General features: G+C 38.9%; 1 protein-coding gene across 1 annotated transcript in view; it reads right to left on the reverse strand.

Annotated features, from left to right (window-relative positions):
- Positions 1-2744: 2744 nt before the first annotated feature.
- Positions 2745-12669, reverse strand: part of LOC125230796 (ATP-binding cassette sub-family G member 1-like) — a 91306-nt gene continuing 81381 nt past the window's right edge. Inside the window, exons 6-13 of the mRNA XM_048136017.1 lie at positions 9156-9279; positions 8167-8281; positions 7433-7647; positions 6528-6696; positions 5803-5903; positions 5245-5400; positions 4443-4651; positions 2745-3411 (exon numbers count right to left, since the gene is read on the reverse strand). Coding sequence (XP_047991974.1) covers positions 3270-3411; positions 4443-4651; positions 5245-5400; positions 5803-5903; positions 6528-6696; positions 7433-7647; positions 8167-8281; positions 9156-9279 — 1231 coding nt within the window. The 3' untranslated portion in view covers positions 2745-3269. The remainder of the gene's footprint in view (positions 3412-4442; positions 4652-5244; positions 5401-5802; positions 5904-6527; positions 6697-7432; positions 7648-8166; positions 8282-9155; positions 9280-12669) is intronic.

Genomic DNA, 12669 nt, shown 5'->3' on the forward strand with positions numbered 1-12669 from the left:
AAATAATTTAACTTTTATAATTTATAAACTATATTTTTTTTACATTTAAACTTTACCTCACATCATCATCATCATTGAGCAAATAAGTAGCGTTACCACGAGTTAGGCACTCACATATTCGCTAAGTCTGCGTAACTTATATTAGTACAGTGGACGTACGCAGAAACGTTCCAATCCACATGAAATTTTCATTACGTTTTAGACCTTGTATGAAAAACAAAAGTCTTTCATTTCAATGACAATTTAGATGGATTGGAACGTTTCTGCGTAACTACGTCCAAATATAACAGTACGAATAATCATCATCATCATCATCATCCTCCTTGCGTTATTCCGGCATTTGCTCATGTCAAGAAATATAACAATACGAATAAAGAATTGAAATAATTTATTTACATGAACATATTTACATACACATATAACTCATATAAGAAAACAGACTTAGCAAGCATAAAGAATTGAATATCCATCAGATTTGCAACATTACGCACACTATAGGGCATTTTCAGAATTTGGGACCCACCCAATTAACGTAAGTTGTTAACAAAAATTAACTCAATGTCAGTTCTGTGACGATAATTAAGCATGAAATTTCAATAAAAATATTGTTTTTGTATTAATTACATAAACTTTAAGCGACAATCTACATTCAGAATGTGAAACAAGTTAATTTTAGACAGATTTTATGCTTAATTGTCATCACAAAACTGACAGCGAGTTAATTTTTGTTCGAAACTTTTGCTAATTGGGGGGTCTTTAATTCTGATAATGCCCTATAACCACTTTTTCATTGTTAGTGCGTTTCCACATTATCCGATCCGATGTCGTATGTAGGAATGATGTTAAAGGCAAATGTCAAAGATTGTGGCTTGTTCATAGATCCTGCATCCGATATCGGATCGGATAGTGTGAAAACACGCTTACACTCGTGGTAAGGCAAAAGTACTAATTGAATGCTTGGGTAATTTCGAAAGGGGAATCTTGATATGATGGAAATAATGGTGTGATTTTTATGTGACTTTGGAAATTAGACGACTTTCAAAATTACCCCAATGCACTTACATCATTATGACAGTTCCACGATCAGATATTTGTATCACAATTATTTACTTAAGTTATTACATAATTTATTTAATTACCAAACATGGATCTAAACGCTTAAATATGAATTAAAACATTTGGTATTTCTTTCATATAATTAAAAAAGAAATTGCATTACTGTCTCAAAATATACTACAATGATCACAGTCCCATATAAAATTTATCTATCTTACCACTAAAAATTAAATAAGTACTTTTAATTATAACTTTACACATTCATCACCACCAACACAATCATAATTTTAGTTTAAGTGACCGTCAATTAATAAGTAAGTAGATATTAATATCTACCTACTTACGTGGAATTTACACACGCGCCAGAAATATTAACTTCGGGCTGATTTACACGGTGCGAGAACTAATTCGTTACATCACAAGAGCTAGCACGAATGAAACGAATTATTTAATGAAAATGTGTGTGAGTGACAGATAGATTAACCATTCAAATTGTGGCTCTTGATAGTTACGACTGTGGTATATAGATACAGACACAGTATAATAAAGAGTACTATCTGATACAGGTGCCTCTCATACAATCAAAGCTTGTTCATTTTATTCGAATGGTAGTTGACCTACCATTCTCTTATCTACTTGACAGTCCAGGTCCCTTTGGATAGTAAAGTATCCGGGACGGTCTGCTGCATTTTTTTTTTGGATACTATGCTATTGCAGGACTGTCAAGTGGTTATATTATATGTAACCTCAACAGTTCGCAAACTATAATCGCCTCAGAGTTCGCGCACCGTGTAATTGAGCCTTTATACTCACTCTACGAGTAGCGAGTTTCATTTATAACTAGTTTTCATTGAGCTTGAACATTATTAATTATTATACAATACCTTCTACAGTTCCATTCATCCGACATTATAAATATTGTACCTAAGGGCATTTTCAGAATTTGGGTCCCCCAATCCCCAATTAGTGTAAGCCGTTAACGAAAAATTAACTCGATGTCGGTTTTGTGACAACAATTAATCATAAAATATGTCAATATTTTTTTTTTATATATCGCTTAAAGTTTTTAATGTAACTAACACAAAAACAATATTTTTATTGAAATTTCATGCTTAATTACCGTCACAAAACTGACAGTGAGTAATTTTTGTTAACAATTTGCGCTAATTGGGGGGTCCCAAATTCTGAAAATGCCCCAACTCTTATTTCCTACAATGTGTCAAATCAGCTAGGTAGGTACTTAGTCACCAAAATCAACACTACCACTATAAATTGATATGCTTATTTCAATTATATAGAGAAGTCATAATAAAAATTTGAAAATAAATATTGTTTTCCAGTTATCTACTTACCTATACCAAAGAGGATCAAGTATTATAGAGAGTTACTGTCGATGTGTAATCATAGTGCATAGACTGCCATCTCTTGACACAGGCTTGAAACTTTTGAACCTTAGTTTTGACAATTTAGCCCATATATTTATTTAGCTTGATGTGTTTTAAAATGTCAAATATTAATATTAGCGCCATCTAGCTGAGCGTACCCCAAAGGTGTAATGCCATCTAGGTCACGTACGTTTTTTTTCTTAGACTTTATCTGTCTATACGGAGTTATATATGTATTTGCCTATACTTTTTGTTTTAAATGACGACCCGACTCCAATGTTTTTAATTTTCTATCTCAAGTGATTTTTAACGACATCGTTTATTTAGTTTTAGCTAATTGCATTATATTTAAGTATCTACTCATTAAAGTTTTCTATTTTTCTTGGAATAGTTTATGGTACTATTGCGTTACCTACTTAATTACGATATTGTTGAAATTTACATTTTTTTGCCTCAATCGAACACGGTCAAAGACAGGCTCCAATGAGGAGGCACACTGACATTTTACCCCGCCAGGCACCAGCAGTGGCTGGTCCATACAAGCCGATTCCCACCGATTATGACGATAAAGACCAGACAAGACCTCCAGGGGCTAACCTATGGGGAAACCATTAACCGGATCACTTCATACTTCAACGAAGAGTGAGTTAAGAGACCACTCTAAAGTATCTAAACACAGAACAACGGCTCAATGCTTAAGCTATGCTGTAACTAAGCCATATTTTCAAAAAAGTCGTCGGTCTTTTTCATTTCACTCTTATTCCGTAGACAGTTATTTTCCATCAACTTTTACTGATTCCGCATCTATAATCAATTGTCTCATGTCCCTTAAGCTAATCGTTTGATACTTCGGCGAAGCGTGACATAAGCCACCACTCTAAAGAACACGGTGGTCATTACCAACAGGGCGATGTCGACCCAGAAGTTGTCGGGTTTGTAGCTGAACTGCTTGATCACTTCCCGTGGGTGCCTGCGTAGGAAAGTGTTGGGTATAGGTGCTGTTTTAAGGAAATATAAGGGTATGTAAACAGAAGAGGATTGCTTATGCAGATATCTATGAAATGACATCCATACTATAATATTATAAATGGGAAAGTGTGTGTATCTGTTTGTTTGTCCGTCTTTCACTGCAAAACGGAGAGATGAATTGACGTGATTTTTAAAGTGGAGACAGTCGAAGGGATGGAGAGTGACACAGGCCACATTTTGTCTCTTTCTATCGCGAGCGAAGCCGCGGGCAAAATCTAGTATTATATGAAAATGAAATGAAAAAATGAAAATCATCACTTTAGTTTCAGGTTTTGAACGTATTTTATATGACAGTAATCCTGATATTCTAAGCATGGTAGCGCTTCCACACAGTATCTAACGCCGTGGCTGGTGTGGACGACGATCGCGCGACCGCCGCCGTCGTTCATCACCATCGCTCACCTAAGACACTTCCACAGAAATTGAAGGTTTAATTTCGTCGCGCGGCGTCGCATCGCATCGCCGCCGTCGCGTGCCCGTCGTCCACGCAAACCAAGGCGTAAGGCGTAGCGCATGAAAGACGTGTTAGACAGAAGCTGTATGATCCAGGACTTCTTAGAAACTTACTTCATAGGACAGTAATCCTGATACTCCGGGCACGGTAGCGCAGAGCGATTAAACGAGTAGACACACAGTATAATGGCCTCGAACGTGTAGCGTACGAACGACGCATTGAACAGCAGCCTCATGAGTTAAACTTACTTCATATGACAGTAATCCTGATACTCCGGGCACGGTAGCGCAGCGCGATTGAACGAGTAGACACACAGTATAATGGCCTCGAACGTGTAGCGTACGAACGACGCATTGAACAACAGCCTCATGAGTTAAACTTACTTCATATGACAGTAATCCTGATACTCCGGGCACGGTAGCGCAGCGCGATTGAACGAGTAGACACACAGTATAATGGCCTCGAACGTGTAGCGTACGAACGACGCATTGAACAGCAGCCTCATGAGTTAAACTTACTTCATATGACAGTAATCCTCATACTCCGGACAAGGTAGCGCAGCGCGATTGAACGAGTAGACACACAGTATAATGGCCTCGAAGGCGTAGCGTACGAACGAGGCGTTGGACAGCAGCCGCATGATCCAGGACATGTGTGAGAGCAGCACTAAGTACCCGGCCAGCACTAGCATGCAGCACGTGTAAATGGCGCCGCAGAAGGTGCCGTTCTGGAAATTAAAAAAAAATACAGATTATAAAAAAAGTTAGTATCGAAGTTGAAGTTGAACATAAGGGGTTCATAGCTACAACTGCTTGCCAGCAATGATGAAATGTCCATTTGTTTTCGAGACGAGCAAAAACGCATCAGTAGCATGAATGCCTGTTCATTGTAACCACCATGTAGTGGTACCAAATTTTGCATTTTCTAACAGCATTATTTTATTATTTATTTATTTAGTAATTACCACCATGTATCGTTAAACCAATAAGGTTTGTCTCGATTTTCCATTCCGCATTTATACAATACAACAATCATATAATTATGCTATTCATTATACATACTCGCAAAACAAGAAACCCAAATAGATTTTTAGCATTGAACTGTTGTTGGCTGTCTTTGAAATACTTCATATTTTTTTTATTGAACGACCTCCACTAATTTATATCAACACAACAATCACATAGAATTCTGGACGCGGAGTCCTGCGGTTGTTCGGTTGTAGATCCACCAAGTCCTCAAGAGTCCAAGACTACTCAGGAAATGTACTTACATATATATGCACCATACGATGAAAATAAAGGAAAAATTAATTATACTTACAATTGGGTTGAGACAGGTCCCAATGAGGTTGCCCAGCGCATCAGCGAGTAGCGTAGTGAGCGACAGGACCAGCACAAACATCGCAAATCGCGAGAGCTCCTGAGGTTGCTCCGTGAGGAAGTAAGATGGCGCTGAGTACACGAACGAGTACCAGATCTGAAATCATTAGGTAATAAAGGAAATTTATAGAATCTTATGAGCCTTATTTTTCTCCTCCTTTCAAAATTCGGCAGATTTGATTCCCTGCAAATAGGACCTACAAGGCTGATCCGGTAGAACTGCTTTTAGCAATTTATACACATTCATACATACATACATATCAACTAACGCCTGTATTGTCAAAACTACTCAAATATCGATGCTACTCTCAGCAATGAAAGGGTTGTCAATTGCAGTGACAGGTTGCTAACCCATCGCCTGCACCACAATTGAACCCATATTCTACAGCCGCCTTCTACGAAACCCACGGAAAGGGGGCAGTGAAAATGTTGACCTATGACTATGACTAAACGGATAATTTATTATTTCTGATACTTTAAGTATTAATAATGTAATCACCTGAATGGGGATCCCTGTGACCAGTAGCGCGACGTAGTAAGTCTTGAGCTGGTACCAGTTATTAAACGTTTCTTTCTTGATGATAGACAGCTCTTCGGGAACTGGAAGAAATCATGATATGTACTAAGTATTAGAGAAATTTTACACTTTTTGAAGTTTATCACTTTTAGCCGTTTATCGACAGTACCTCGCACGTAGTTAGTGCGTCAAAGACATCTGCATTTCGTTCACTACAGAGTGATCAAAAATGGTATTTTTTCTACGCAGCCTATCATCTAGATTATCAGTTTGATAATCGATATCGTCAGGTGGCCATGATAGAAAAAGGTCTTGGCTCCATTGCTTCCTAAGCTGTCAAACGTCAGTTCTAACAAACAGCACTCCGACCACCTTTTATTTATTTATTTATTTAAACTTTATTGCACAACTAAAGAAACATGTACAAATGGCGGACTTAATGCCAAAAGGCATTCTCTACCAGTCAACCATTGGGTTAAACAGAGACATATATGTTGGCGCAGGAGAAATAATAGCTAACAGAGACAAATATAATCGTGACCTTTTGTGATTTGCTGATTTGGTTTGTGGTGAGATGTAACAACATCGTACATCAGGTAGCTAATTCAAGAAAATCATGACTCCATAAAATCAGTCCTTACAGTACGCCGGTGGCCACCTTTTGTGGTTTGGTTATGGTGTAATGTGTAACAAGAAGGATAACTTACACTTCAATATCCCCGGCATAAGCGACGTGTACATCAGGTAAATGATGGATATCATCAGATAGCCGAGATTGGAAAAGGTCTTGGCTCCGTCGTTGCCTGAACCGTCGAACATCAGTCCAAGCAACACGCCGACCATGATATGGAATAACACTTTTAAGTGTGTCACCGTCTGTAATAACAATTTTAAATTAAAATTTATACCTATAAACACAGGATGTATTTTGACAGAGGGTTTGTTAGGGCAGCTACAAGACAGATCTCGTGCTGGGGGCTGATTTTTGAATCTCGGCCATTCGATTTCGTGAAATTCGTTCAATAATATCTCCACTACTAGCGATTTAAATTCTACTAACAGAATCGAAAACGAGTGGTCATTACCACTAAGTAGTTTTAAAATTACTAGCCGTCGTTTTTCAAAAATAGCATACGTCGTTTTCCACAGACCGCAGCGGTCACAGAAAACTTGCACAGCTTACCTTCTTTGTATATGTCTTTAAACTCACCCAATCTCTATACTGTTGTATAAAACACAGTCGGAACAGCACACCTAGTCTGTACCACTCTGGAGGGGGTTTGACCGCAGCGGTCACAGAAATCTTGCAGAGGTCATCTTTTTTGTCTATGTCTCTAAACTCACTCAATCTCTATACTGTTGTATAAAACACCGTCGGAACAGCACACCTAGTCTGTACCACTCTGGAGGGGGTTTGACCGCAGCGGTCACAGAAATCTTGCAGAGGTCATCTTCTTTGTCTATGTCTCTAAACTCACCCAATATCTATACTGTTGTATAAAACACCGTCGGAACAGCACACCTAGTCTGTACCACTCTGGAGGGGGTTTGACCGCAGCGGTCACAGAAATTTTGCACAGGTCATCTTCTATGTCTATGTCTCTAAACTCACCCAATCTCTATACTGTTGTATAAAACACCGTCGGAACAGCACACCTAGTCTGTACCACTCTGGAGGGGGTTTGACCGCAACGTTCACGGAAGTCTTGCACAGCTCATCTTCTTTGCTTGGCGGCGGCGTCGGCGCTCGCGTCCAGTCCATCTTGTTGCATTCGTCGGCCAACAGCTGGTTGAAGCTGCCGTATTCGCCGTTCGCTATTTCTAGCACTAGAATAAGGAAAAAGAATTAAACAACGTTCTCAATTTTTGCATGACAAAATTCACAAATAAGGGCGTCATGAAAGGTGGATTCCTAGGGAAGCCTGGTACCCTCAATTTGCCTAACGCTAAAAACATCTGTTAGAGAGCGGCATCCTATTCAGCATCAAGTCCCCGGCATAAATTACGATATCAGTTCGGGCAAAATGCCAAAACGTTCTTATTGTGGAGTCAATTTCCCATCGCAATTTTCGCGTGGAATCAGTCATTATCCTTGGGCATTTCCTACACCTTTACGCCTATTCTGCAGAATGAGCACATGATTGCCGCGAGAGTATGTCACCGCGAGAGAGACTACCCGTCCGTTATATCATTAATACAGTTAGATGAAGACGTGTGATATATCTCGCGGCAATCATGTGCTAGGCCTACTTACACGGTGTCTACTCACATGCGAGTTTCATAGCAATGCAGATCTTAATTGCTGTGCTAAGTGATTTTGCGAGTTCTAAATCAGCCTATACTTACTGTAATCGGCGGGATTGTGGTATTTGGGACACTGGAGGCCGACGCTGGCGAGGTACGGCACCGTGTTTTCACTGGCGCCGTGGTACACGCACATGCCGTCTGCCAAGATGTACACCTGCAAATCATTTGTCATTCTTAAGAATATTCTATTCTGATTGAAGCTTTTATTTTGATGTTTCGAAGAATGTTTTTTTTTTATGGGATAGGAGGCAAACGAGCAGACAGGTCGCCTGATGGTAAGCGATCACCGCCGCCCATGGACACCCAAAACACCAGAGGTATGTTCCGTTGTTTCGGGGAAGTGTGGTCAAGAAGAGAACAGTCTTAGCGCGGTAGACAATAGTTGGGTGCAGTGACTCAACGGAGCCACGCCGTTACGTCGTCGCCCAAATCTAATGTTTAATTTGTATTATTTATCGTTTGTGTCTTGTTTTGTATTTTGTATGTAGTTTCACAGTGCCTTAGGCCCCATTTAGACGGTACGAGAACTCGCATACGAGTTTTATTACATTGCGTTATTTGATGGCTGTGCAAAATTAATCTAACCTCAACAGCCCGCAATGTAACGCGAATTTCGCATGCGAGTTCGCACGCCGTCTAAATCAGGCCTTAGTGTAAACTGTAATGCTGTGTTACTGTTTGATTAAATAAATTAATAAATAAATAATTATTTATATAGCTCTTCCGTACCTATTCGTGCAACACTGACAGTTGCGTAGGTATCGTTCGCAACGAAAAATAAGGGCCTCCCCAAACCTATCGCCGCCGAAACGGCTTTCACCGACCAAAATCGCTCGTTAATATGAAAATGCGTACGGAGTTACAGTTGCGTTCAGGTTCAGCGACGACGACGCTTAAGCGTCTTCAACTCTTCATACTAACAAGTGATTTGGTCGGCTAGAGCCAATTCGGTAGGTTTTGGATACCCCTAAGGACTTTATTCTTGGCTAGAAGGCTATGTTTGATAATTGTCTAAGATTTCTTATTACCTGATCAAAAAGTGCGTAGACGGAGGCAGTGGGCTGGTGTATGGTGCAGACGACAGTTCGCCCTGATCGCGCCAAGTTTTTCAGCATTTCTATACACTGAGCCGACGTCGAGCTGTCGAGACCTCTGCAAAATAACACAGTAGAGTGTTAACCAGAAGAACAAGAAGAAGGGATGAAGAAGAAAGAAGGAAGAGAAACAAGGAATGATGGAGGGTTGCCTTCAACGTGGGTGTTTTCATCGAGGTAGACTTGTACTGTGTAATAATGGGATACCGAAATGGTGAAAATGAAAATGGAATGAAATGAAAATGAAATGTTTCGAGGTAGACTTGTACTGTGTAATAATGGGATACCGAAATGGTGAAAATGAAAATGGAATGAAATGAAAATGAAATGTTTCGAGGTAGACTTGTACTGTGTAATAATGGGATACCGAAATGGTGAAAATGAAAATGGAATGAAATGAAAATGAAATGTTTCGAGGTAGACTTGTACTGTGTAATAATGGGATACCGAAATGGTGAAAATGAAATGAAATGAAAATGAAAATGAAATGAAATGTTTCGAGGTAGACTTGTACTGTGTAATACCTAATGGGATACCGAAATGGTGAAAATGAAAATGAAATGAAATGAAAATGAAAATAAAATGAAATGTTTCGAGGTAGACTTGTATTGTGTAATAGTTAATGGTACCTATACCAAAATGAGTACAGTAATGTTATATACACTTAACATGAACTTAAAAACATGAAAAGTGATTTTAAAGCATTTAATATGTAGAACCAAGGACCACATTATACGGGATAGACAAGCCCATACAAAAAAGCGTACCCCTGAAATCTATGGGCATTTTAGGCTTAATACTAGACGGCGCTGTTTCGCAGCCTGGAAGTGGCCAAAATCTTATTTTCCCCAAATATTTGTGCGTGTTTTTATTTTTTATAAGTAAGAACAAATGACAATCTTCGCGGTCGATCCGTATGACACTAAGGCACTAGTCCCACCGCGAGCTAGTAAGCTATGAGCTATCGGCTATAAAAACGAACAAAAGATAAGCACTCCCGTGCAAATAAAAGAGACACGGCGATATTGATAGCTCACCGCTGGGCGAGTAACTATAAACATCGCCGTGTCTCTTTTATTTACACGGGAGTGATTATCTTTTGTTCATTTTTATAGACGATAGCTCATAGTTTACTAGCTCGCTGTGGGACCAGTGTCTATACCCGGCCTAAGTAGTAAGTAGGTATGTAGTCGAGAAAATTGAAGCACAGTTCAAATGTTTTTGTTTCCAAACGTATGTCGCACGTAGAATATTAATTCATGTTTAAAAATAAACATACTTAAATTGTAAACTTTTCTCAACATAAACAAACAACTTAATTACTCCTGTCAAAATGATGACAACAGAATAATGATTGAACAATTATATGAATAAAAATAAATAAGAAGTCGCTTAAGTACCTAAGTCTTGAATATTTAATAAGTAGGTACTGCATATATTTAATAGTTATGAATGAGCAGATGTAAATATTTATAAAAAATAATTCCTTAGCAGATGACCAATACATCCTTTTGATGGTTTAGCATGGCGAAACTATAAGGGTTCCTAGTTGACTACGGAACCCCAAAAAAAGTGTTTCATTATGTGCCTATGTCGAAACTTCAAAAGGTACAGTCAAGCAATTGGAACCCTAGGCCACTCTACAACCATGTCAAAATGACAAGCAGTAAGAGATAACGTCAATATGACATAGTTCTACAGTGGCCTAGGGTTGCAATTGGTTGACTGTACCTACGAGTATAGAGTCTTCGGAAAGCGAAGAATCGAGAAATGTATGGGGTCGAATACATTCCACGACTCTATCCGAACAGACTCTACTCATATCGTCACTACTTTGAAAAAATCTCGTATCTCACGCTGCTCCTCAAAGTTAAAATGCAGTAAGTCTATATGCATTCCATACATATTTACTACAATTTTCTTTTCATTGACAGACGAAGATACAAGTTTTTTTTAAAGTAGTGACGATATGTACCTACTGAAAAACCTCGGACGATACACGTGCGGAAAAGAGGAAATTAAATTTATCGCCACTCGTTCCCAACTTCCTCTTTTCCGCACTTGTATCGTAATACAGTATTAATAAAAAACACAGTAAAATGTAACAATTATATAACTTATACATAAATTATAGGATGCTGAGACGCAATAATGTGTCATCCCACATGCATCCTTAAGACCTACATCTTCTAGTTTTATAAGTAGCTAGCTTTTGCCCGCGGCTTCGCTCGCGTTAGAAAGAGACAAAAGTAGCCTATGTCACTCTCCATCCCTTCCACTATCTCCACTTAAAAAATCAATTCGTCGCTCTGTTTTGCCGTGAAAGACGGACAAACAAACAGACACACACACTTTCCCATTTATAATATTAGTATGGATGCGTAGTTACAGTTTTTTCAAGCGTTTTTCATCTAACAACATGTAAGATTTATAACCTTCTATAAAAAGCTATAAAAAAGCACTAGTTTTAATAGGTACACCTCGTTAGTACTTTACGATTTACGTCAACATCAGTGTAATATATTGTTTATGTTGTCTAATATCTGGGTAACCGAGCTTCGCTCGGTTCTGTTTCGTATCCTTGACATGTGTCGCCATCTAGTTCAAAAATGAATAGTACCTACATCGAGCGAAAGAATTCTCAGCCTTAACAACACAACTACTCCACACGAGATGGCGCGCATTTCGCCACAAAAACTCAAATAGTGTATTTTTCTATTCGTTTTAGCCTTGACCTGTGTCGCCATCTAGTGTTTGCAATAAATAGTACTTACATCAACCGAAAGAATTCTGTCTTAACAGTACAACTACTGCACACGAGATGGCGCGCGAAGAAAAACGCATGAAAACTCGAAAATTCGCGTTTTCCGGGACCTAAGGATAAGTTAGACCGATTTTTCACCCCCAAAAACCCCCACATAACAAATTTCTGCGAAATCGTTAGAGCGGTTTCCGAGATCGTCAGTGTAAATAAATAAATATATAAATAAATAAATAAATAAATATACAATTAATGAGTTATTTCAAAGGCGCATTGTTAAAGGTTTTTATATGCAGAATTAAATTCAATTATTTTTTTACTGATTGTGAAAAAAATACAATAAAGACATCATATGACCATTAATTATTCATATCAGTCCTATTGCGATGAAACAAACGCACTTAGGCACAGAATATATAACAGTACAAGTACAGAAGGCTCACTCCTTTGATGTTCACGAAATGCCGTCATTCTAAATTCATACCTACGTTAACAAACGGACCGCACGCGAGCAGCCGACATTGAATTTTATTGCGCCGCGTGAAGGTCGTCACCACTGAATGGGCCGCGAACTCGCGGCCGCCAACATGTACTTGTAGCGCTGCGATAGAATCGCGGAGTGAGCCGCCCCTGACTTAGGTTGAATTCAGACGATTTCGGTCTTGCCATACACCGTGTCACGTCATC

This window comes from Leguminivora glycinivorella, chromosome 1, assembly GCF_023078275.1.
Source record: "Leguminivora glycinivorella isolate SPB_JAAS2020 chromosome 1, LegGlyc_1.1, whole genome shotgun sequence".
Lineage (NCBI taxonomy): Eukaryota > Metazoa > Arthropoda > Insecta > Lepidoptera > Tortricidae > Leguminivora > Leguminivora glycinivorella.